Below are 24,056 nucleotides of genomic sequence, written 5' to 3'. Positions count from 1 at the left end.
TTGTTACACATAGACTCCTTTTCATATTACAGGTGTTTTCTTAATTTTCTGTATGACTAGCATCTGAAAAGCACTGACAGTGCAGAAGTTTCAGGTTTAAAACTCTAATTGCATGATACTGTTTTTGTTTGGGTATTCTGGGCACTTGCCTGGATTTGAGAGAGTCAGTAAGGTGGATATAAAGAATGCATTTGTGCACTGAATTTGTTACAATTCACTCTTCTAGAGCAATTGGGAAAGATTAATCCATATCTTAAGGATATGAATGGAAAAGGCAAGTAAAGCTAGTATGCCATGCTCTTTAGGAAGAAAAATTAAGGCTGCAAGCCAAGCAGCAACCTGGTATGAGTCGCACCTCTGCATCCCTTCTTCTTCCTCTATGTTACCGTGTCCAGGACACTAACATCTTCCGTTGCCCCTTCCTGCTACCGTCTGTCATTTTGTTTAATCAGAGGGGAGTTGGAAGGACTTCTGGTGGTGCTCCAATTCTGAATGGAATTATAGCCTGAAAACTCTTCCCTGGTATTTAATTTCTTTTTAGACATCTTTAGCTCAGAATTACTTTTAAACTTTTTTTTTTTACTGGCCACGTTTGAGCGGTGCTTGTTTTTATCTAGTAAGGTAGGCCTCTTCATCTTAATTTCTGAATGTTGCGTTGCCACATTTGAGGACAGAACAGATTAGATGCTGCAGTGTTTCCAGGCATTTGAAACAATATGCTCTTGCTGTAGTGGGGGGGGGAAAGTCCTGCTCTTTGGAAGAGGAAGATGGTAGTGTTCAAAAAATGAACTGAAAAAAAAAGGAAATGTCTGCAATAAAGTGGATTTTAGGCTGGAAGGTAAACTCTACTTTGAAGATACAGCATGTAGGTTGATAAACTAGTAAAAGCTGCTCTGTTTTCAGGAGTGCATAGCAGCTACACTTCCTGTGGGAAAACCTCATTGCAAAGTGTTTGGTCAGACAAATTGTGGCTTGGTTTCCCTTTGGCATGAGTACATCAGTCGGAAGAATCTCATTCATTAATGAGCTAACTGGACTCCTTGAAGTTGCTTCGAAGCTGCATCGTTAGCTTGGGGCCCCTTCTGAGTTTTACCTCTCTGCTCACACTGATTCCCAATTGTTTCTAGAAACTTTAATTTAAAGAAAATCCAACGTTTTTCTTTGAGAGATCTGATTTTTTTTCATCTAGTCAGTGCTCTGTTCTTACATTTGATATATTGCTCTAAATAATCCTTTGACGTGTTTCTTTAATAAAATTAGAGTTCTTGAACTGTAGCCACATCTGATGCTATGCAGATACAGCAGGCTCCCCACACTGATGAAAAGGAGCCTCTTACCACTTTCCCAAAGTGGTTTTAGCCCTAATTGTTATCTGGTCTTTGCTCTTTAGCCATCGTACTGTTGAGGTAAAGTGGGTCATGAAGAGACCCACTTTGCTCTGAAGAGAGCAAAAAAAGCCCACCATGGGCTCAGCAACAGAGGTTTGAGTTGAATTACATCAGAGTGCAAAGCGAGTGGTCTTGAGTTACGAACAGAAGATTAAACTTAAGTTTTTATCCCTATTCTTTTGCAGGCAGGTTCCTGCCTGCACTCAAACATTTTTGAAGTTATTGCAAATGTTTGGTGCAAAGGCAAAGACCATACACCAGAGCTTCAACACACTTCCATTTTGAAGTGGTGTTTGCATTAGCCATTGTTTCCAAGTCTAAAGTGACTGAAGTACTATTGTGTAGCTGTGTTTTGCTTATATTTTGAGGATTATTTGAATGTTTGCTTCTTTTAATCTCCATAAATTCAGATCAAATGCTAAATGTATCTAGGAATGGTGAGCTACAAAATCTTTCGTAGAAATAACAAAACTCTGAGAGAATCTTTTAGCCCCAAGGTCATCTTAGGATTGCAAATTTATTTGTGGGTGTAGGTATTGAAAGAGAAGAACACTTTCACTTCCGAAGAACAGCCTCTTGGCAGGATCCCCTGCAGCCTGCGACGGCACGTGGTGTCCTGTATTCCATGGTTGAGATGCCAGCTTTCGCCTCCGCAGTGCTGCCACTGAGAATTGCCCAGAGCCCCAGATCACTGAATTCGGAGCTGACTCCTAAAACTCCCCATTGTGGATGGAGAACGTACTCACATCAAATAATTTCCTCTGTGGGAAAGCTCTTGTCAACAAACTCCACCCATGTGCTTCCATTCGTAATCATATAATAGTTTGTGGGGCTGTTTAGTAAGTAGTATAACTGAAACTGTAACACTAGAATTATGAAAAAATTGTTATGCCAGGTGATTTCTCCATTTCAGCAAAAGAAATTCAAACTGCTTATTAGATGCAGGACCTTACCTGCCTCTTTTTCTATAGGTATAATTCATGTGCCCAGTGTTATAGCAGGTACCACAGGCTGTCGTTTTTGCTGGGCACGACAGCTTCTTAAAGTGCCGTAGTGTGGGTTGTCAGTGCTTAGCTGTTGTAGCCTAAAGGTTCCGACTGACAAGCAGGGATGCTTTTTGGGAGGCCAGTGAGGTTATGTCTGATGCTTAAGCACAGCCCATCAGCTGCTAGAACATATGGTGCAGTCCTTAAGGTAAATCTTCATTCAAACAGTAACTTCCAGTGAAGACAATACTTACTCTTACTTGCCCTTCAGGCAATTCTTCCTGTGATTTCCCCATCCCTGAATCTGCAGAGGAGAAAAGTAGTTTCTGTGCTCATCTAGGAAGAGCTGGACTCCCTACATTGGTTTATGATAGTCAAAACCAATGATACCTGCTCCTTTTTAGTATATTTTTTGCACAGTTGAAGAATTGTACTGACTGCTCTATCGTGGGGATTGTTGTAAATTAAGGCAGGAATTTGTGGGGGGAAAACTCGTTTGTCCAGTATCCACTGTGAATTCTGAATCACTTTTAATAGTGAAACTGTTCTTGAATTTCTGTCAGATTGTGTTTTTAGTGTTGAAACTATTAAATGATAAGCCCAGGCGAACTTTTGCTTTTCAGGCATCACCATGCTGAGTGCCAGTGGGCGATGGAGAGGGCAGCCATTATTTGCCGTTGGACGTGGTTGCAGGCTCAAATCTCCGATTTGGAGTATCGAATAAGGCAGCAGACAGATATCTACAAGCAACTTCGTGCTGCCAAGGTAATTTTAGCCTTCTGTTTCATGGCTTGGGAGATTCTCTGGAAGCTGTTAACAGGCTATTTTTTTAGCAGAATGGTATTTTCCCTGTAGAAATAAGGGTGAGGGGAAAAAGCTTTTGAGTTAGCTCTATACCAGTAAGAGGTGTTACCTTTATCTTTTGAGGGCTCTAATTTGTATCTGCTTCACAAAGATAGTAAGAGCTTGCTGAGAGAGGAGAGGCTTCGCATTGTCTCTCTGTCCAGGCAGAGTGGCTCTTTAATGGAACGGGGCTCCATGGTGACATAAGCCGATGAGTTGGTCCTTGCAAGTGTTGGTTTTTAAACTGGCACAGTGGCGCTGTCAGGGGTGCCCACAGGCACCACTTATGTTTCAAGTCTGAATGCCTGCTGAAAAGTATTATTGTTTAAATCACGTGGATCTTTAAATCTCAGAACGTTGTACACAAGTTTTATGCTTTCCTTTTAGGCAGTGACCTTTTAAAGTTTCACTTTTAATGTGTTAGCATTGTGGTAGAAAATAGATAGGATGAATACTTGTTTCTTGACTAGAATGATACTTACTTCTATGTGACGAGATTTCCTGGGAAAAAAAATTTAAAACCTGAAATGTGTTTTGGGGTTTCCCCTTTTAAGAGCCCCTCAGTCCACTGCAAAAGTCTCTGGAAACACTTGAGTTAATCCTTGCAAAGTGCTTCTAAACTTCTGAAATAACTCTGATGTTCCAATTTGAAATTATTTTAATCTGGCTTTCAACGTAAACTGCAAAGCTCAATTTCCCTAGCCTTGGGGAAAAAAGCGGAATGTAATGATTTTTTACTTGACTTGGGTGTTTTCCTTTATCTGGAAGAAAAACTGGTTTAGTTATTGTCCTTACATGTGTCTGTTATATCTGGATAAACGCACTTTTCTTTTGCATCAGGTTTTGTAAATCAAATATGTCGATCGACTTTTTTGATAAATTTAAAACTTATTATTCCACTGGGGCATAATGTGTCTCTGACAAAGATGAAGAGCAGTGCCCCTGTAGCTTTATTCCTCGTGCACTTTTGTAGGTGTTTCTGCAAGATCTCGGGTGAGGAAAGCCTTAATTTATTGGCCTTCTTGGTGAGGGTTGCCAAAGAGAGGGTCAGTCAAACTTGCTTTGAGTGCAGGCTTAGACTAGATGACTGCCAGGTTTACTTTCTGATCTAAATTGCTCTTTGATTCTACTCTAATGCCATGGAAAATAATGATTCCTCAGGGCCCTAGACTTTCATAACATTAATCTCTAATACAGCGCAACAACAAGATGGAGGAGAGTACTAACTTTTCAGATACTTCGAATCTTTTCTAAGTAACTGGAATTTCTTAGCTGTATTTCAGTATTTCTTTAACCAGATTAGCTTATGATTATCTTTAATTCACTGTAAAGCAGTTAGAGTTCTCAAGCAATTATGATGTTTATACAGACATGAATGCAAATGCATGAAGTAAGGTAATTGTTCTGCATAATATTTTCTTCCATTCACAAGTATGCGTATAATTATACCACAGGTGCTATAAGGTGTAGACTGCAGAGTGAATAACATTATATTTCCCTGTAAGAAATGCTAAATTTCTGGCTATTTTCTATGAATCTCTTACTGAAGAGACATTTTGTTGGTGTGGGGAACTATTAAGCTGCTGTTGAGCACAGAGAAGATTGTCAAGAGCAATAGGTTGGTGTGTAGAGCGTTGTGTGCATGCCACAGGGCATACGCTGGTAAGAATGAAGAGGACGTGTGTGACTGGAGCAGTAGGAACTGAACTGCAGAATGGCCAGCTCTCCTCACCTGTTATAAAAAAGGAAATGAAATGGTGTGAAGAGAAGATGTAGTCTCAATCATGGCAATCATCATCTTTTGAGCAGCACTCATTCATTACAGCCGTGTTATTCTAAATAATCTACGTGCTCTGAATAGTCTAGTCTACAATGGGAGTCACCAGTGTCTGCTGGTCCACGACCAATGATACAGAGCAAGTAACATCCTGTGGGCTCCAGGAAAGCTGGAAAGGGACTGTTGGCAAGGGCAGGGAGTGGCAGGCCAAGGGGAATGGCCTGAAGCTGCAGGAGGGGAGATGGAGATGGGATGGGAGGCAGCAATCCTTCCCTGGGAGGGTGCTGAGGCCCTGGCAGAGGGTGCCCTGAGAAGCTGGGGCTGCCCCTGGCTCCCTGGCAGTGGTCAAGGCCAGGTTGGATGGGGCTTTGGGCAAGCTGGGCTAGTGGAGGGTGTCCCTGCCCATGGCAGGGGTGGCACTGGGTGGGCTGGGAGGTCCCTGCCCACCCAAACCATTCCAGGATTTTATGCCTTGATTTCCTTTTTGGTGATCTCAGTTATACCCCACTGTGAGCAGCGCTGGAGGACCTTGAAAGCAGCATTTAATTGCGAGCTGTGGGTGTAGACAGCTCTTTGAGGAAAAACAAACTGTTGCTGTTGGCCTAGTAACATTTCCTCCTTAAACTGCTTCCCCTAGGTTAGAGAGAACACTTCCATTTCTATGGCAACTTTATTAATTCAAAATTAAACTCCTAAGCTGTTTCCTTCCTTCTTGGAGCATACTTAAGAAATCTGTTGTGCTGTGGCTTCTACAGGTGGAATTCAGTGTCGCTTTTTATCCCCAGGGCCCAGTAGTCCTTGGTGGTGACCGGCAGCCTGGAGACCTAATGAAGAAGCAGGGCCACTTGGGTTCTGTGTCACTGGTGGCCTCCCAAAAGAATAAGTGGCTCTCGCCTTCATCTTCTATCCCAAGGCACCCTGTAGAAGATGCCGTTCCCTCCCGTTGCCTGTATAATATGCAGAAGCAGGTCAGTAATCAAGAAACACATAATTTTGCAGTGATAGAAGAAACTCTTAAATCGATAGCAGTACGATTTGTGGAAGCAAGTTTATAAATCACATCCAATAATTTGGTTTTAATGTACTACTGTAATGGTTTTTTAACTCAGTTTTGCTATTTGTTCTCATAATATTGCATCAGCTGATATCAGTTTACCGTACTTTGTATTTGACACGTAATAACTGAACTTGCTTCACCTTTTGTTTTTAAAAAAAAACTCTTGTACTTCTGTGTATTCCTAGAGTCCTCCAAAAATAAATGAAACCAAAGCAAACCAAAACCACAAAGCAAACCCCATAGAAACCTACTTTGAATCTTAATTTACTGTACAAGGTCTGTGGAAAGTGGTTGAGTTTGCAGTCATAAAAAAAACCCTTAAAAACAGTTTCTGATCTTAAGTGGTTGCTAGAGTCATGGTGTTGATGGCATTCTGACTCCCGTTGTTTGTAGGATGGTTTTAAAGACCCTTTGAGGATGATGTGTCCAAGTAGTGTTTGGAACCTGGTATTTCTGGGTGGTGGTGGGTAACTTCTGGTGTACAGGTCATCAGACCAAGCGACTTAACAGGTGCTGGTAGTCCTAACTTCTGTGAAGCTATGAAGGGTCAACTGTCCCAAACCACAGCTGTAGAGCAGGGAAAATTCTTATGTTTCAGAGGAAACGGGGAAAAAAGAAATTAAGACTCCTCCTTTTCTTGAAAGCCAGCTTTAACTTTTTCATTTGCAAATTCTGAGGGAAGAAGGATATTCTGATGTGTGTAAGGGTAAGCTGCGGAATCTGAACATTGCAAATGAGTAACTGAACTCGAGATTGAGCTTGATAGATTTAAGATGAATATGGGATGATTCATTAGTTTTTTTCATTGTCAGATAGAAATATCTGCTACAAGGAAGTACAGTCAATGGTTACAGTCAGATTGGAAACATCCTGTGGCAAAATGAAATTGTCCAAAAAGGGAATAAACATGTTAATGGAAGCTCTACCAATTGAGCGCAGTGCTCCTGATGCAGTCTGTGGCTTGATAAATCCCTGTGTTAATCATTCCTCCAAGTGACAGAGCTGTGACGTTGATAGCTCAGCGTGAGGAAAACGGTACTTCTGTTGCTCTTATCTTTATGAAGGTTTGTTGTTTAACGCTAATGTAGACATACGCATGCAGTAAACTGAAGGCATGGGGGTTTATTGCTGTGGAAATCAAAAGGATTTTTGGGTTTGACACAAGTCAAATGAGTGTGTGTGAACCATCAGATATTCTTAAATAACAGTAGTATCTCATTAAAACTTCAGAAAGTTTCTATGGAACTAGTACAGCATTTAGTACAGATTTTAGTACAGTATAATCTTTTTGCCTCGTGGAAAAGGCAGAATAGCTCAAATCATAGAATCACAGAATCGTTTGGGTTGGAAAAGACCCTTAAGACCACGGAGTCCAACCGTTACCCCAGCACTGCCCAGCCCACCACTAACCCATGTCCCCAAGCACCACATCTGCACGGCTCTGAAATCCCTCCGGGGACGGGGACTCCACCACTGCCCTGGGCAGCCTGTCCCAGGGCTTGACAGCCCTTGGGGGGAAGAAAGGTTTCCTGATCTCCAATCTAAACCTCCCCTGGCACAACTTGAGGCCGTTTCTTCTTGTCCTGTCACTTGTTCCTTGGGAGAAGAGACCAACTGTTTTGATGTCATGCTCTGAAAATGGTCTCCAGCATGTAAAACAGAGAACTACAAGCACTACTGTGATACATATTTTGTGATGGTTAAGAATGCATTTAAAATATGAACTTAGATTGATTGGGAGATTGTTGCTTAAAATGCAATGGATTAAAATGCATGTGACTGTTTACATGGGGCCGATTGAACTTTAATGGCATTTATAGTTGCAGAATGCTCCGTAGATTACTCTGCTTTTTGGGTTTTCTGGGCTTTTTCTCCTCTCTACCCTCATCCTTCTTCAGATTCATTATCACATTAAGCTTTATTGAGTTTGACATTTAATTTTTCTCTTGCAGAGTTTTCACTTTACAGAGTCTTTGGGAAACCCTCTGTGTCCACGTCCTTCCTCCACCCCCAGCAGTGGGTCTCCAGCACCCCTCCAAGCCTGCACCATGTCACCCCGCCAAGTCAGGGGAGTGTTGAACTGGTTAGTTCTCTTCTTATGGGTTGATCAAAGTCACTTCTTATTCACGGCATTGCTGATAGACACTAAGACAGACATCTTTAGGTGGAAGACTTTTGTACTTACAGTTCAGTTCTAAAAAAATATGAAATAAATATGCATGTCTGTTGGGAGGATTCTAGAGGGGAATTTCTTGTAGGAAGTGATTATAAAATTACCAGTTGTGATCTGTTGTGTAAAAGAACAATAACCAAAACCCCCAAACTGCCAAATACATAGTGTTGCCTGACTTGTAGGCAGCCTGTTGGAAGATCATAGAATCCTAGAATGGTTTGGGTGGGCAGGGACCTCCCCGCCCACCCAGTGCCACCCCTGCCATGGGCAGGGACACCCTCCACTAGCCCAGCTTGCCCAAAGCCCCATCCAACCTGGCCTTGACCACTGCCAGGGAGCCAGGGGCAGCCACAGCTTCTCTGGGCACCCTCTGCCAGGGCCTCAGCACCCTCCCAGGGAAGGATTGCTGCCTCCCATCCCATCTCCATCTCCCCTCCTGCAGCTTCAGGCCATTCCCCTTGGCCTGTCCCTCCCTGCCCTTGGCACCAGCCCCTCGCCAGCTTTCCTGGAGCCCCTGCAGGGACTGGAAGGGGCTCCAAGGTCTCCCCGCAGCCTTCTCTTCTCCAGGCTGAACCAGCCCAACTCTCTCAGCCTGAGGTCTCCAGAGCAGAGGTGCTCCAGCCCTCGCAGCATCTCCGGGGCCTCCTCTGGACTCGCCCCAACAGCTCCGTGTCCTTCCTGTGCTGGGGCCCCCCGAGCTGGATGCAGCACTGCAGGGGGGTCTCCCCAGAGCGGAGCAGAGGGGCAGAATCCCCTCCCTCGACCTGCTGCTCACGCTGCTGGACACGCAGCCCAGGACACGGCTGGCTTTCTGGGCTGCCAGCGCACGTTGCCGGCTCATGTGGAGCTTCTCGTCCCCCAGCACCCCCAAGTCCTTCTCCTCAGGGCTGCTCTCCATCCATTCTCCACCCAGCCTGGAGCTGTGCTGGGGATTGCCCCGACCCACGTGCAGGACCTTGCCCTTGGCCTTGTTGAACTCCATGTGGTTCACACGGTCCCACCTCTCCAGCCTGCCCAGGTCCCTCTGGACGGCATTCCTTCCCTCCAGCATGTCGACCCACCACACAGCTCAGTGTCATCGGCAAACTTGCTGAGGATGAGCTGAGATGTTACCCCCTTCTTATAAAGGGATGACCAACTTGTACCTTGCCTGTCTAGGTTGAGGTTGAATGCTGTACAGCATCCTGGTGACCTGACTTTTATTTTTGAATTAGTGGATTTCTAAGTTTTTTGGGTCTCTTTCCTTGCGCAGAATGGAGAATGTTTGGGGTTTTTTTGCTTAAGTTTTCAATATATAGAAGTAAATCTTGCCTGTTTTGTTGGTGATGAAGAGATACCCAGATGTTACCATTTTAACTCTTTATATTGTTATGGAGCCTTGCATCTGTAAGAAAAATATATTCCTGATCATTTGTTAAACACTGGGAGGGAGCATGTGTTAATTTTTAATTGGGAACTTCTGTTGTTCAGTGTTTTCATATGCAATTAGTAATTTAACTAGCACTTAGTTTGGTTTAATGTTTGGGGCACATGTCCTGTGCAAGCAGTCAGTCAGCTTTCAGATGCTTGGTAGCAAGAGGCAAACTTGAGTCCATAGAGTTTCTGAACAAGCTTTTCACCAGTGGAGTGCTGGATGTGGCGGTTAAGAGAAGCTTTCTAGAAAATACACCCATGAAATATGCTGATTGTCCCAATAATTGACTTTCATGAACAGCTTTGTGGTATCTCCTTGGGGTTTAGGCTCTTCTCTTTGCGTAGCTTTTAATTCTTTCTCTTCTGTTTCACCTCTCTAAAGACTGTCTCAACCTAGGAATAGTTCCGATTGGGTTGCAGTTTGCATCACTTCAAACAAATATGTCATCAAGTTTATGGCAAGTTGCTAATTAAATTGAGTAAAATTTGGTGCACTTACCACTCATTTCTTGATGGATTTTCCTTATGTTTTCTGTAAAGTCATCATCATTCCATTTTCTGTGAAGCTACTGAAAAAGCAGGATACAGTTTGTGTTTTGCTGCGCGGTAGAAAGACTCATTGAAGGCTGATAAATACACGGGAGCTACCTAAGCTAAGTGTGGTTTGAGGTTTTATTAGCGAAGAGTTTGTTTTCTTTCATAGATGGCTTCCATAAGGGCTCTTGTTGCTGTGTTCAATCAGTAAAACTAGCTTGCATTTTACCAGTGGTAGTTTCAGCCTACAATTGATTGGACTGCAGCAGAACGAGGGAACAGAAAGTATAGATTATTCAAAGCAGACACGTAATTTTGTGTTAACCTATCAGTCACTGTAGCAGAAATAAGTTCTTAGCAGGTTGGCCCTGAGCTTTGAGCAGTAACATTGCTAATCTTCTAAAGGTGGATACTTTAGTAGCTGTGCTTTGATTCTGGGCTAATTCTGCAGATAATAAACATTTCTTTTGACTTGAATTGTAGAAATCCAGAGGATTCTGGAAGTATTAGACCAAGTTATAAATCTCTAAATCTATGTGAACAGCTATTTTAATCCACCATAACTTGCAGTGTCGTGTAGTGGGTCTCTATCATACTTGAAGAGTAAAGAAGTATGTAGTCTTCTTAAACCCAGCTGAAATAGTACTTTCTGCTTCTGTATTCCATGGCATTTTATGCTTGCTACCTTTGCAATTAATCTTCTTAATTGCAAGTAAGGCATTGTATGTTCTATTATACGTAAGTTAGCAATTTTGATGAACTGAATTGGTAGTGCAGGTTTCTGCATGTGAAAAACCAAAATGCTGAAGAATTGGGATGGTGGGGATGCCAGGCGGTCGCTGCTCTTTATATAATGCCTCCAGTGCCTGGCTCTGCTGATTCCATGGAAGGTCTGAAGAGGAAAAAGCAGAGGAAGGTTGAACTGTTCCCTGGGAGGAGCACCTCCCTGTTCCCTTATCAGGAATGCATGGCGACTCGTTGGGTGGGCTGTTACTAATTATTTTATTAGAAAGAATGTGAATCTCTAAATTGACCTGCTGGAGCTGGTGAAGTTCTGATTGTGTAGGAATGATGGCTGATTGCGGTGCTGCAAAAGGTTGAACAATCACTGCTTTGTTTGCTGTTTGAAACAATCGCCACCGTGGTGTGCAGGCAGGAGCCGGAGACCCGCCAGCTGAGCGCCAGGACCCTCAGTAGGATTTAATGGCAAACGTTAGTGTTGCAAATGCCCCGCTGAGTTGTAGCGATTGCTTCTTGACTCTAGCTTAGGCTGATGGGGAAATGTTTCCCTTCTGTTCTATGGTGGTGCTTGGAGCTGTCGTCTTCTGCTGCGTAACATGGGAGCCTTGCTCGTTGGTTAGGTTTGGTCCTGTTAATTCCAGCTTGTTACTATGCCTCGCTGTAAGTAGCTGGGTTTTGCAAATACAGCATTACGCCGTGTTTTCAGTAACACCTTAAGCATGTCTTTTCAAGTTAACTTGGAGAGTTACAAGTTCTGTAACTTGAAGAGACAGCTTAATATCTTAATGAAATGGCTGATTTCTTCTGGTGCCTTTTAAGACTGTTCTCAGTGCTGTTTTCTCTCCTGTAGAATGGGCTGGGGACTTGCACTGGGGGGCAGCTCCCTAATAGGCAGACTCTGGAAGAATCATTGAGAACTCCTGTTGTGTCCAGCTCACATACCAAGATAAAGGTGAAATTCTTGAGTACCCAAACTGGAATTTGTGTCAGATGCTAGGAATTCATTTGTGCCTTGTCAGGGAAGAGACCGAAGGAATTTGAGTGTACACTCAGAGTCAGAATTTCCAGTTTGGAACTTGTTTAAAATAAGTTCCTGTGCAGTGTAGGATGATCTGTCTTTGATCACTCCTAAATGAGCAGATACATGTAATGCAATCCCAAAATTTAAATGCTTTGTTTCTTCAGATTTTTATTTTTTTTAGTTAAATTACGCTCTGCTTGTGGTGGAAGCACTGCTGGAATTAACTTGTCTTGTTTCTGTTAATCTGGTAATGGCTTTTGAATGCTTCTTTTGGAAGGATAACTGTATCTTGTGTGGATTTGAAAGCATGGGTTTTTACAGGCACTGCCATATATTTTTAAAGTTTCTTAATACAGAGCTTTATTCAGCAGTCAGAGAACAAGAGCGCTAGAGTCCCTCTGTATTTAATTTTGATATGTTTAACCTCCTGTTTAACACCGAAGGTAACAGAAATTTCTCAAACTTTCACACTTATTCCCAAGAGCTCCTCAGAGGCAATGCTGAGACTTAGTACAATGCACTTGAAGAGTGCAAGTTCTGGGATACCTCGAGTGCAAGTTTAAAAGTGCTCTCTAGAGTTAAGCTTTCAAAATGCCACTGAGACACTTATACCCCTGAGTCATCTGTGATAAACTGAAAATAATCTTGGATTTTCCTAGTCTGATTATCCCTAGCTTTTATAGGATCACTGGGTGCACTCCTAACTAAAACTTCACACTGGAAATCTAAGACTCTTTTGTGAGAATAAGTAGGTATATTGAGAAATTGTGAATAAAATTACCCGTGTTGGTAACTCTTTTCATGCTATTGAGGTGTGGAATGCTATACAATAAAAAAAAAAGTATTAGAAGTTAATTTTCTTTGTGAGACAAATAACAATAGGACAGATGCAAACGCATGAGCGAATACAGGGTTTTTGATAGAGATGAACCCCGTAACGGTGGTTCTGGCCACGATCTCCTTTCCCTGTTGTTCCACCTCTCTGGAGTGAGAGTGGCAGTGAGCTGTAGAGCAGTGGCCTGGTTTCAGAGGGCAAGACAAATCCTCCAGGCTGTTACAACATCATCTTAAACAGTCACTTTTTGGGTGAGGTGACCTGTTTGCGTCACGCAGGCACTAAGTTCTTTCAGGTTTGGGCAGTGATGTCTCATTACAGTAACCCTTTCCTCCTTGTCGTGCTACCTGAGCTATCTGCTGTGGAAGTTACTATGGTTTGGAATTGTTCAGGTTTGAAATATGTACACCAATTTTCTGCGAACCTGTGTTTTCTGCATGGGGCAGCAGGAGGCATGAGGCCATTGGGAAGCAGTCTCGCATGGGTCTGCTGTAGGCTTCAGGGATTCATGGTACGCTTTACACAGAACTAGTTTGGGTTTACTTGTGAACATCAGTAGTACGTATTTTTGTGGAAGACTTTCTCACTTGCATTTTGCCTCTTACTGTTGTCCATAAAATTTTGTTCTCTTCCTGGTTTGTGCAGTTAAGAGGTGATGGGGGCAGTTAAGAGGTGATGGGGAAATTTGGGTCTTTTTAAGCACGTATCTTCCTACAGATGTGTTTTCTCGTGTACATATGTTAAGAGCCGAATAGGATTTGGCTGGTAATTCTAAACTAAAACCAAATGGACAACAGTATAGAATGATCTAATTTGGATGCAAATCATCAACTCTTGGCTGCATGAAGACTGGCAGGGAGGCTCAGGCTTTGCCATCTTCTAAAGACTTGTCACCAACCTGTACCTCGGTTCAGTGTCTGGTGGCCTTGATCCCTGCCAGGCAGTCCTGCCCTTCAGCACGGAGTTGGAATATCCAGCTGGGACTTTTCTGGTTCACGTGACAAAAATAGAGTGTAAACTGCTAGTTTTACTGAATGTTTGCTATGCAAACCAAGAAAAAAAAATCGTGCTTGATTGGGACCTGCAAATGTGACAGATAAATGAAGTTTTAAAATTATAATATGGACGCGTGACCAATTACAAAAAAGACCTTTTATGAAGGCACTGTTTTACAGACAGCTCCAGAAGAAACATATACTGAAAGGCAAACTTGTATCTGCTGCTTTAAATATGATCTTAGATTTAACCCCAACTCCATGATAAACAGAGACAGATGCAGAGAGTGTTTGCCAATGTTTTTAGGTTTAATGGCTATCTTTTTTATGGGAAGTAAATGACTTTGTTCTTATCAGATGATAAATTCAGCTGCTGACTAAAGCTCTTTGGAGAAAGAGCGGGCATTATGAGTAGCTACCACATCTGCTATAAGACTTTCTGTCCTGAACTGATGAAAATAAAGCTGTTAAGACCGTTCAGTGTCCGCTTCTGTTGGGAATGAAATATTCAGAAATCTACATATCCCTTGAGAGAGAACGTAGCAACGACTGAAAACGTGATGAGAACACAACCAGTAGGCACTAGCTGCTGACATAAATGCTGTGGAGCATTTGGGCATCACAGCCACGTCACCACACACAAAATTACAACTTCCTACTCTTGCTCCAAGTGAGTTGCTTTTCGCTTGGTTGCAGTTTGCACACTGGCTCCTCCAGCAGCAGTTCTCTGACCAGCACGAATGGCGAAGAGGGATTTGGCAAACGAAACCCACTTCACAACTTTGTTGCTGTATCGGACAATACCTGTGTCGCTGCTAGAATCCGCCCAGTTTGCACGTACAAGAAGCGCAAGCTTGTCCGAGCTACCTCTGTGTCTCACTTCAGCAGGAAGGTAAGTGAAAGTTGTGCCGTGTGGTTACTAAACTAGGCTGTGGTTTTGTTTAGAATGTGTGGGTTTGTTTCTTTTTAGCAAAACCAGTCATAATGTTGGACTCCTTTTCTGAGCACTTTTCCAAAATTCATGTAGAATTCTAGAAGAAATTCCCAGATATGTCAAAAAAAGCCATGAGTTCTCTATTTAACTGTGTTTTAGAAACCGATTCTAAATTTCCATTCTTAAAAATCAGGCGGCTTTTTTTCCGAGTAACGATGACCAGAGCATACCTCAACCTTCTGCCAATTACCTCTTGTAGTTGATGACCTTGGAATTGTCCAGGGAAAAATAAACCACCATCGCCATACACAAAAAAAACCCCAAACCACAACACAAAACCCACCAGCCACCCAAAAATAACTCCCCAGCAATACATAACCTTAGTTAAGACTCCTCAAGCTGGTGTGTGATTGAGCGTAACTGGGTTGTGGTTATTTGAAGGCTGAGCTACCAGGCCTGATGAAATAAGCGTTCCTTGGACACCTTGCTGTCGGTTACCTGATGATTAAAAGGTGTTTAATATGTTAATTCTGCCACACCAAGAACTTAGTTGAGGGATTCTCATATCTTATTGGCTCATTTGTAGCCTTTCCCTCAAATGTTGATTTACAAGTAACGGGTATTTAACAAGCTGCAAATTTAAGACAAAAAGATTAAAAGTTGTGGTACTTCTCCCAGTCTGATCTTTTGTTTCACCAGAGTGCAAAGCCGCTATGATTTAATTCAATCTGCTTAGGCTATAGGTAAAAGCGTTATTAATGCTCCCTCTCCTGGTTTGACTGATATTATGGAACCTGATATATCGATGGGGAAAGGACGTCGGGTGTGTCTTAGCAACAGTGAGGGGAGAAATGGTGGAACAAAGACATCAGGGCTGTTGTGGTTGCAGCTTGTGCTCCAAACAGGCAAGTAGGAAAAGTGGAAAATAAGACAATATTGGTCAGAATGATGGATGCTGCTGGTGGTGGATTGCTCGCCTAACAGTTTTTAATCATTTCTTTGTGAGCATCAGAGCTACAGAAAGTCTTTAAGGAAAATGAAGAACAGCAGGATGGGAAAAGGCACAGAGGTGTTTGAAGTTTTAAAAAGAAAGTGATGAAGTATGGCTTCACTGGAGTTGCAGAGGAGCAGCTCTGGCTTGGAAATACTAGTAAAGAATCACACAAAATGTGTGCCTTAATACACTGAATATTTTTCATGAGGTAGTTGATTCACGGTCAGAAGGAGAAACAGCCTGTGGTAGTACTCTTGCACATGCTCTTAACGTTGATCCTGGCTCTTGGCTTTATTTTTCACTATCCAAATCTGCTGCTGGGTTATGGGTTTGGGGTTTTTGGTTTTTTGGTTGTTTTTTTTCCCCCAGTTGTGCTGGGGAAGGATTATGCCAGAGATGCTTTTCAGTTTTTCAAAACTTGCTTGGCTTTGCTTTTTTAGTGAATGGAAACTAGTGTACCTGGAGGAAGCAGACTGGAGATACTGGATCTGAACTTCAACTTTACTTAAATCTGAAGCACGTTTCCCTTCTTAAATGTTTGATCTCTTTTCTTCTGCTAGCCGCTGAAACCTCTGAGCGTGAAGTGCAGCTGTGAATGGCCCAACTCCTGCATCCTGTGTAGCTGCAAAGCCCCTGTCCAGACAATAGACCCTGATACCATGTCCCTGGAAGAGCGCATAGCCCTCCTGGACTCCGGCTTCCACCCCATTCTCTCTCTATCTCATGGTGAGTAGCTCACATCTTATAATGGGGAAGAGATCCCTCACTCTGCCACTGCCCTCTTTGCTCTTCCTCCGTACGTGTGAGGAGGTTCAAAATACGCTGACAGAGTTTTAAGTGTGTTTCTAAAAGATAATGAAAAATGTCTGGTGACGTTCTGCATGGTACCCAGACGCATCTTCAGCCCAAGGGGGCGGTCAGTGGAGATGTGTCTCGGCCTGCACCTGAGGCCGTTGCCATCTCTAGTTCAGTGTAAGCTAGATGACTTCTTCACCATCAGCTCTGTGTCCTCTGCAGCGAGCGTCCTACCTCTGGAGGCTGGCAGAACAACTGTTGTGAGCGCCTGTAAGCCCCTGCCCTGGGCTGCTTGCAAGGCTCGGAAGCTAACGCCGGTTCTGACAGGCTGCGTGGCAGTTGGTTCGTGGACCTTTAGCACCACTTTGGAGTGTGAAATCACCGTTTGAGTGTAAGCACTCATAACGCTTGCGGCCTTCTAGATGCGCTCTGTGGTTGCTTTATGAACTATGCTCTGTAGGATCTTAACATGTAATTTCTGCTTAAATAACTAAAGGATGATAGTGGCTGCAGCACTGCTAGTGCCTTTAGCCATGGAAGAGCAAGAGTGTGCACTAAGGAGTTTGAGTAGGTTAAGGGACAGTGAGGAAAATACTTCTACTGTGCAACTATGAGAGCAGGTGTGAGAGAGCCTGCAGCTGACCCCTCTTGCTTTGGTTAGCGATGTCATTCCTTCTCTTACCGAAGCATTGACAGGGGTGAACCGCTGAGGATGCGTGTGCAGCACTGTGTATATGAAAAGGAAATTTTTTGGTGCTTACCAAAATAACTTGGATTTTCTGCTTTCAGGCAACCCTCTCCACTTGCACTTTGAAACCTTATTAAGAGAGGATGGGCTGCAGATGCTGCTGAGCCGTGAACTCAAGGCTCTGAAGATGTCCCATTTTGGACAGAAACAAGACCTGACTAACGGCACGTTCCCAAAGCTACGCTCTTCGCTCCTGCTTGCCTCCCGTAAGTTAAGCAAAATGGAAGTTTGAGAGGAAGTTAAATTAAATGCAGGCTTTTAACCAGTCAAGGTAGAGTGGAGAAAGTAGCTCGCTTTCTTCCAGTGGAAGCTAATTGGAACTCTGTTCTACACTAACGGCGAAGTGACTGACTCCAGCATCTTGCAAACTACAGAAATTCTGACCCCTTGGAGGGACACAGAAATTCTAGCCTTGGCCAAGTTATTAAAATCAATACATCTTGCCATTCTCTGTATTTCTTTCAAGGGAACAAGTGACCCAAAAAGAAGCTTTTATGAACCTGTATTTGAAATCAGAGTAGATAATTTTTTTGCCTGGCAAAATTCTGGTGTTTTTTTTTCTGCTGTGATAGTTGCTGTTCGGTTGTGTGCTGCTCTTACTGTTTTGGAAGGCCTAACTTTTTTCATCAGCCCACCAGAGTTGATGACTTTTTTTAAGTAGTTTACAGTAGTTTAAGTTAAGTGATGGAAGACTTTAGCCAGTTTGAAGATGGGAAGAGGGAAACCCAGCTAAGACACATCCTAGTTTTTAAATGAACTAGGGCTGGTGTTCTTTTTGGCTTTCTTTAAAAGGCACATTTTTATGCCAGATCATTTTTTGAAAGTAACATAATGTGCAGGCTGTGAGCTGGCCGTATTTTTTACATTCTTATGGGACACTGTTGCTGCATGTGGAATACTTTTTATGTTCTGTGGTTGCTGATGCAAATTGTCATGAACAAACCAGATAGTATTAAAAAAAAAAAAACCAAAACAAAATAAACTAGAACAAGCAAACAAAAAACCAAACCACCTTCCATGCCGAAAGTACATCAGCAGCCTCAGGCTGCGTGTTTGGCCCTAACAATTTGAGCTACAACTTGATGTAATGATGTTGAATCAGTCTGAGCTGAGGTTACTGAGTGTTGAATGGGGATGGATGTTGTTTTTGAAGTGTTCTGGAGAGATCATCCTTCCAATAATCAGCTCAGGGTGTAATGAAGGTAGAACAAGCAGCTGGTTAGAATCACAGAATCGTTTGGGTTGGAAAAGCCCTTTAAGATCGTGGGGTCCAACCGTTACCCCAGCACTGCCCAGCCCACCACTAACCCATGTCCCCAAGCACCACATCTACGCGGCTCTGAAATCCCTCCGGGGACGGGGACTCCACCACTGCCCTGGGCAGCCTGTCCCAGGGCTTGACAGCCCTTGGGGGGAAGAAAGGTTTCCTGATCTCCAATCTAAACCTCCCCTGGCACAACTTGAGGCCGTTTCCTCTTGTCCTGTCGCTTCTTCCTTGGGAGAAGAGACCGACCCCCACCTGGCTGCACCCTCCTTTCAGGGAGTTGTAGAGAGTGATCAGGTCTCCCCTCAGCCTCCTCTTCTCCAGGCTAAACCACCCCAGGTCCCTCAGCCGCTCCTCATCAGACTTGTGCTCCAGACCCTGCACCACTTGGTTGCCCTTCTCTGGACACGCTCCAGCCCCTCAATGTCCTTCTTGGAGCGAGGGGCCCAAAACTGAACCCAGCACTCGAGGTGCGGCCTCACCAGGGCCGAGTACAGGGGGACGGTCACTGCCCTGCTCCTGCTGGCCACACTATTGCTGACACAAGCCAGGATGCTGTTGGCCCCCTTGGCCACCTGGGCACACTGCTGGCTCACGTTCAGCCGGCTGTCGACCAACACCCCCAGGTCCTTTTCCGCTGGGCAGCTTTCCAGCCACTCTGCCCCACGCCTGTAGCGTTGCCTGGGCTTGGTGTGACCCAAGGGCAGGACCCGGCACTGAGCCTTGTTGAACCTCACAGAGTTGGTTAGCGTGGAATAAATGTGAGGAACACACTCGCAGATGATTGAATTACATGCTGTTACAGGTTCTATCAACTGGTCAGCAGCCATTTGACTTGTAACTGATTTATCTTTCTGTACCTCCTTCCTTTTTTCAAATATCTAGCCACAAGAGTACACAAAACCTATTATTATTTATGGGCAGCATGTATGGGTGTGTGTAGACGCCTACCATGAAGAGTATGTTCTAATGGATAATGCAGTAATGCAGGATGATTTTCATATATTTTTAACTCTGTAACAGCATCACAGAGCTAGATTTTCAGGAAGGATTTGACTAGTGGAGTAATTTGGCACAATAGGTTTGGAAGATTGCTCCACTTGTGATACTCAGCATGGAATAAGCCAGTCACAAATGGGAGAAAGAATAACAAGTTAACTAATGTAGAAAAAGCATATCAAGCTGAGGTTATGTGGGACTTCAGGGAGAAGAGTACATCTGTCTTAAAATCCGTGTGGTTTGTCGTCGGAGTGATCGTTAGAAATGGGATCAGCCTGACCAGTTCAACAGTGAAGGAAGCTGAGTGGCTGCGTTTTGGACAGAGAAGTGCGGTTCTTGGTGGCTGTAACCTCTACTGCAATCCCACTTTGTTTTGGAAACACCCACCAAAAGGAACATTTTTGAGCTAGCATCCCTAGTGCTGCAGAGCACTGACACCTCACTTGGGGCTTCTGTTCCACGCTTGTTCTCTGATGTTGCTGTCCCGCTCTGTTCCCAGGGCGGGTTTGGTCACCCTACGGGGGTAGCAACACCAACCGCTCCTGAGTCAGTCTGGCTTCACCTTGGTTTTCCATTCACGATTTATTAACAGGTTTGTTGTTTGAGGGGAGAAGGCAGCCTGAAGGACCGTCCGGTCACAGCTTTCCTGTTTGCAGTCCTCGGGCACATAAATATGGTTCTCTGCGCCTGCTGTCCTTGTGCCCCGAGCCGCCTCCAGCCCCTTCTGCCAGCCAAGTCCCCCTCACTGGCAGCTCTGCAATGGTGAGTTGAAACAAAAGCTGTGGCAAGTGAATCTGAAAAGAAGTAGCCTTGGAAAGGAGTTGGGGAATACCCCTCTTACCCAGCAGTGCTGGGCGCTACGCATCTGATGGGAATTCAGATGAGTGGTTACTGCTGACGGAGGGCTGGGAGATGCGGTTTGGATGTTGGTGTGAAGCAGTAACAGCTACTTGGTTCTTCTCTTTCCTCAGGCAGTGTGTGGCTGGCTAGGTGCCTGCTGTGCTGCTTCCCCGGCCAGACTGGCCGGTTCCAAATTTAGTACTGACAATATTCTACTGATTCCCTTTTTTTTATAAGCAACTAGCTGTATACATCTAGTGTTACAGCTTTATTTGGCTACAAATGAATAGTAGAGAATTAATTGCTATGGACTTCCCCATATGAAGCAGGAATATCAGCCAAGAGATGATCTTTAACATTTTCTTGTTTTTCTAGAAGTAGTGGAGGATTAAAAAATACATCCTGCAACAACCAACCGCTTATCTAGGAAGGCACCAAGTAACTTCTGGCTCTCCAAGTATGTTGAGCAAAGGAGACCTTGAAGGATGGGGGCTCAGACTTGCCATCCTTCCCAGTGCTCCCTTCCTCTCTTTGCTGATAGCTAATTGTTAGATTTTTAAGCATGCTTCCGAGTAGTCCTGTGTCTATTAAGGTTTTTAAATGAAATCACATCAGTAATAAACCATAGCTAACCTTGTGGCCACCAAGAACTTCAGTTTGTGGTTGGTTGGCCTCTCTACCTAGAAACAAAAGGATGTTTGTGTGAGAAAGGAACAAAAGAACTGTGGCGTCTTGCATATCTTACGGCTTGTAAGTAAAGGGGACGCTTCCAGATTGCAGGTCTGATCTCCAGCTCTGCCGGGAACCACAGTATGTGGAACTCCTTATAAACAGATCAAAATGCATTTCAAAACTGTTTAGGGGTCTTCTCATCCCACTGTTCCTAGGACGTTGTTCCAGAGCCTTGGTCCTCAGTTTGGAAATACTCTGACTTCCAGCCCAAATGCTGTGATGTTTGATTTGTCTCCTCCACCTCAGGAAGGCGGTGTTCTTCTGTGGGTTACTCGTTTTACTTTTTCCTTCTCAGCCCTTATTTTGCAAGGTGAAACAAGTACAGCTCCTTTAGTCTGCCAAAATGACAGGTTTTTATTTCTTGAATCATCATCATAGCCTTTTCCTTTGCCTGTTTGCATAATTATTTTTTTTTGCTACAGATGACCTAAATATATCCAAAGTTATGGGTGAAATCCCACCCTCCGACGTAGGTAAGTATTATCCTGCTTCATATAGGAATAACTTGAACCATAGGGGTTGTATGTTGTAACCAAAATATCACTTAGCACCAGTGACAGGGGAAGGAGCCCACTGCGCTTGCTGTTCCGGAGAAGTTCCATTCCGCGGTGTATTTAAATGTGCTTTTGCGCTAACATTGACTTTCTGCACGGGTTTTTCTCTTCATTCTGTGTTTCAGCAGTCCTCAAAAAGGAGAAAAACAGAATGTTCCTACAACACAGACAACATTGTGATCCCGATGTCGATGGCAGCTGCCGCTCGAGTGGAGAAGCCCGAGTACAAAGAGGTGGTAGTACCAAGGTACCTACAGAGCAGGCCTTAGCGATCCTCTCCCCTGTGGCTGCAGGAGGAGTGGCTCTAGCTGGGCAGAATGAGCCATTCCTCTTAACAAAATGACATAAGAAAATTATTCCTAATGGATTAAAAAAAAAGTATTTCATTAAAAAAAGTGGTTACTACTGTTTGGATTTAAATGTTAGTACCAAATGGTTTTTCTTGTAGTGATCTCTAGCTTGTGTTGCCCCTTGCAGCTGGAGGATAGTGGAGCTTGAGGAACTGCCGCCTTTCAATCAAGCAGACTCTGAGGTAAGAAAAGAGTTTTGACTATTTGTCTCAAATGTCCGTAGCCACTCTGAGAACGTGCAGATGGCGCGTTAGGAGCTCTAGTGTCTGTCTTTACCGGTTATGAAATTCAGCCAGCTCTGTAAGCAAAGTCGCTGTACGAAGTGCCGTTCAGTTCTGGTTGCAGTTGCATCTGAAGCTGGTGAGAGGCCAGTGGTGCGTCAGCTGCAGGCAGAACAAACCCTTTCATTGTGCGCGGTTTCATGCCCCAGCAGCTATTTATGCGGTGCACACCAGAGCCTGCATCTGTCTCCTGACAAACAAGTTCCCAGTTCAGTATGTAATGGGAAGTATGAAAATGAGGCGGTGAAACGGACTGTGTGTGCTGGTTCCCAGACAGTCTGAATGGGCTGGGTGTTGCTCACCTGAATCTTTAGAACAGTAGGCTTGGCCTGCGGGCAAGACTTTGTGCTCTAAGCATTCAGACAGAACTTTTCTTCCTAGTTGGAGGATACTTCTGATGAGATGTACTCCAGCCATCACTCCAAATATGAAGATCTTGAACGAGCCCGCTGGGATTCCTGGGCAGCAGCTACTTCCCGTAAGCGAGGGAGCAGGTACTGTCCTTGCTAGCAGGCACAGCACGAGGTGCTTTATTCGTTAATTTTAAACTGTCCAGAGATCTTGAATCAAGAAGCTCCTTCTAAATGAAGAAATCATTTTGCTCATATAGTTAAAACCAATTAAAATGGGGCCTAATCAGCAGAATAGCAACGCAGCATGTCAGTCCTCTTACAAATAAGCTTCGTACTAAGCTCAAGCTCTTGTATTGAAAGCTTTGTCTTAACTGTAGTGCTTCGTACGTCTCCCAAACATTTTTCCTCTGGCTTGCTTAATACATTTGACAGAACTTACTGCTATGGAGATTGTTTTCAATTCATTTGTTGTATCTTCTTAACTTGTGACCTGTTGCCTGGACCAAGAACAATGTGTTGTGTGTCCAGAGACACATGTAAAAGTTGAATTCTTCTCCGCCTTGCCTTCAGAGGCACAGTAGTAGGTCTGTCTCTGTTTTTTTGTTATATTCTGAGAGTTTATGTTTTTGAGATCCCTGCCTCTATCAGAGCAGAAATTGATGTTTTCACAAGCTGTTGAGCAGTAGAGTGGGCAGAGGGACTGATGGGTCGTATCGTTTGGAAAAAGGCCAAAATAGTGCAGTCGTAGCGGGGAAGCATGTTGGCGTTCCTCCAGATAGCTCCAGCAGTTTTGTCTCTAGTAGTTAGTGTGGTTTTCTGTTGTGCCTTACTTCTTTTCACACGGGTTTACTCTTAATGCTTAATTGTTCTCTTCGTGCTCAGGATGAGTGAAATGGACAGTGATTGCCCAGGAAGCCATGAGATGCTCTTTGAAGAGATGACAGGAGTGAAAGGGCTGTTTTAGCTAAAGCACTAACTGGGCAATATGATCTCATCTCACCATATAGAGGGGATAAAGCTTACATTTTTCATTGTACAGTGATCTTATTTTTTGGGGGGTTTCTTGTTATACCTAGAACCCCAGACTGGTTTGGGTTGGAAGGGACCTCAAAGCCCACCCAGTGCCACCCCTGCCATGGGCAGGGACACCCTCCACTAGCCCAGCTTGCCCAAAGCCCCATCCAGCCTGGCCGTACTACTTCGGTTTATGTCCTCCAACAAAGCAGATGGTCGTGGGCTGGGCAGCCTCAGTCAGCATCTCCAATTACTGGGTTTAATTGCCTTAATGAGCTGTACGTGCACTCTTCTACTGGCTTGCACAGCCCTGAGACTTGCAACAGTTTGCAATCCCTCTCTGCCCACAGTAGGACCAGAACGGTGCTGTCTTGCAGTGAAGGTACCAGATCTTCCCTGGAAATGCTTGGTGAAGCAATACAGGTGAGGTTACGC

At 44.0% G+C, this 24,056-nt stretch overlaps 1 protein-coding gene across 1 annotated transcript in view; it reads left to right on the top strand.

Annotated features, from left to right (window-relative positions):
- Positions 1–24,056, top strand: part of LOC142600678 (KAT8 regulatory NSL complex subunit 1-like) — a 30,370-nt gene that overhangs the window by 4,228 nt on the left and 2,086 nt on the right. Inside the window, exons 2-12 of the mRNA XM_075747050.1 lie at positions 2,998–3,139; positions 5,780–5,962; positions 8,004–8,134; positions 14,460–14,655; positions 16,252–16,417; positions 17,276–17,440; positions 20,090–20,259; positions 21,752–21,870; positions 22,101–22,155; positions 22,636–22,748; positions 23,972–24,044. Of these exons, the coding sequence (XP_075603165.1) occupies positions 2,998–3,139; positions 5,780–5,962; positions 8,004–8,134; positions 14,460–14,655; positions 16,252–16,417; positions 17,276–17,440; positions 20,090–20,259; positions 21,752–21,870; positions 22,101–22,155; positions 22,636–22,748; positions 23,972–24,044 (1,513 nt within the window). The remainder of the gene's footprint in view (positions 1–2,997; positions 3,140–5,779; positions 5,963–8,003; positions 8,135–14,459; positions 14,656–16,251; positions 16,418–17,275; positions 17,441–20,089; positions 20,260–21,751; positions 21,871–22,100; positions 22,156–22,635; positions 22,749–23,971; positions 24,045–24,056) is intronic.

The sequence above is a fragment of the Balearica regulorum genome, chromosome 2 (assembly GCF_011004875.1).
Source record: "Balearica regulorum gibbericeps isolate bBalReg1 chromosome 2, bBalReg1.pri, whole genome shotgun sequence".
NCBI lineage: Eukaryota > Metazoa > Chordata > Aves > Gruiformes > Gruidae > Balearica > Balearica regulorum.
The sequence above is the reverse complement of the archived record's forward strand: the minus strand, read 5'-3'. Positions and strand labels throughout refer to the sequence as shown.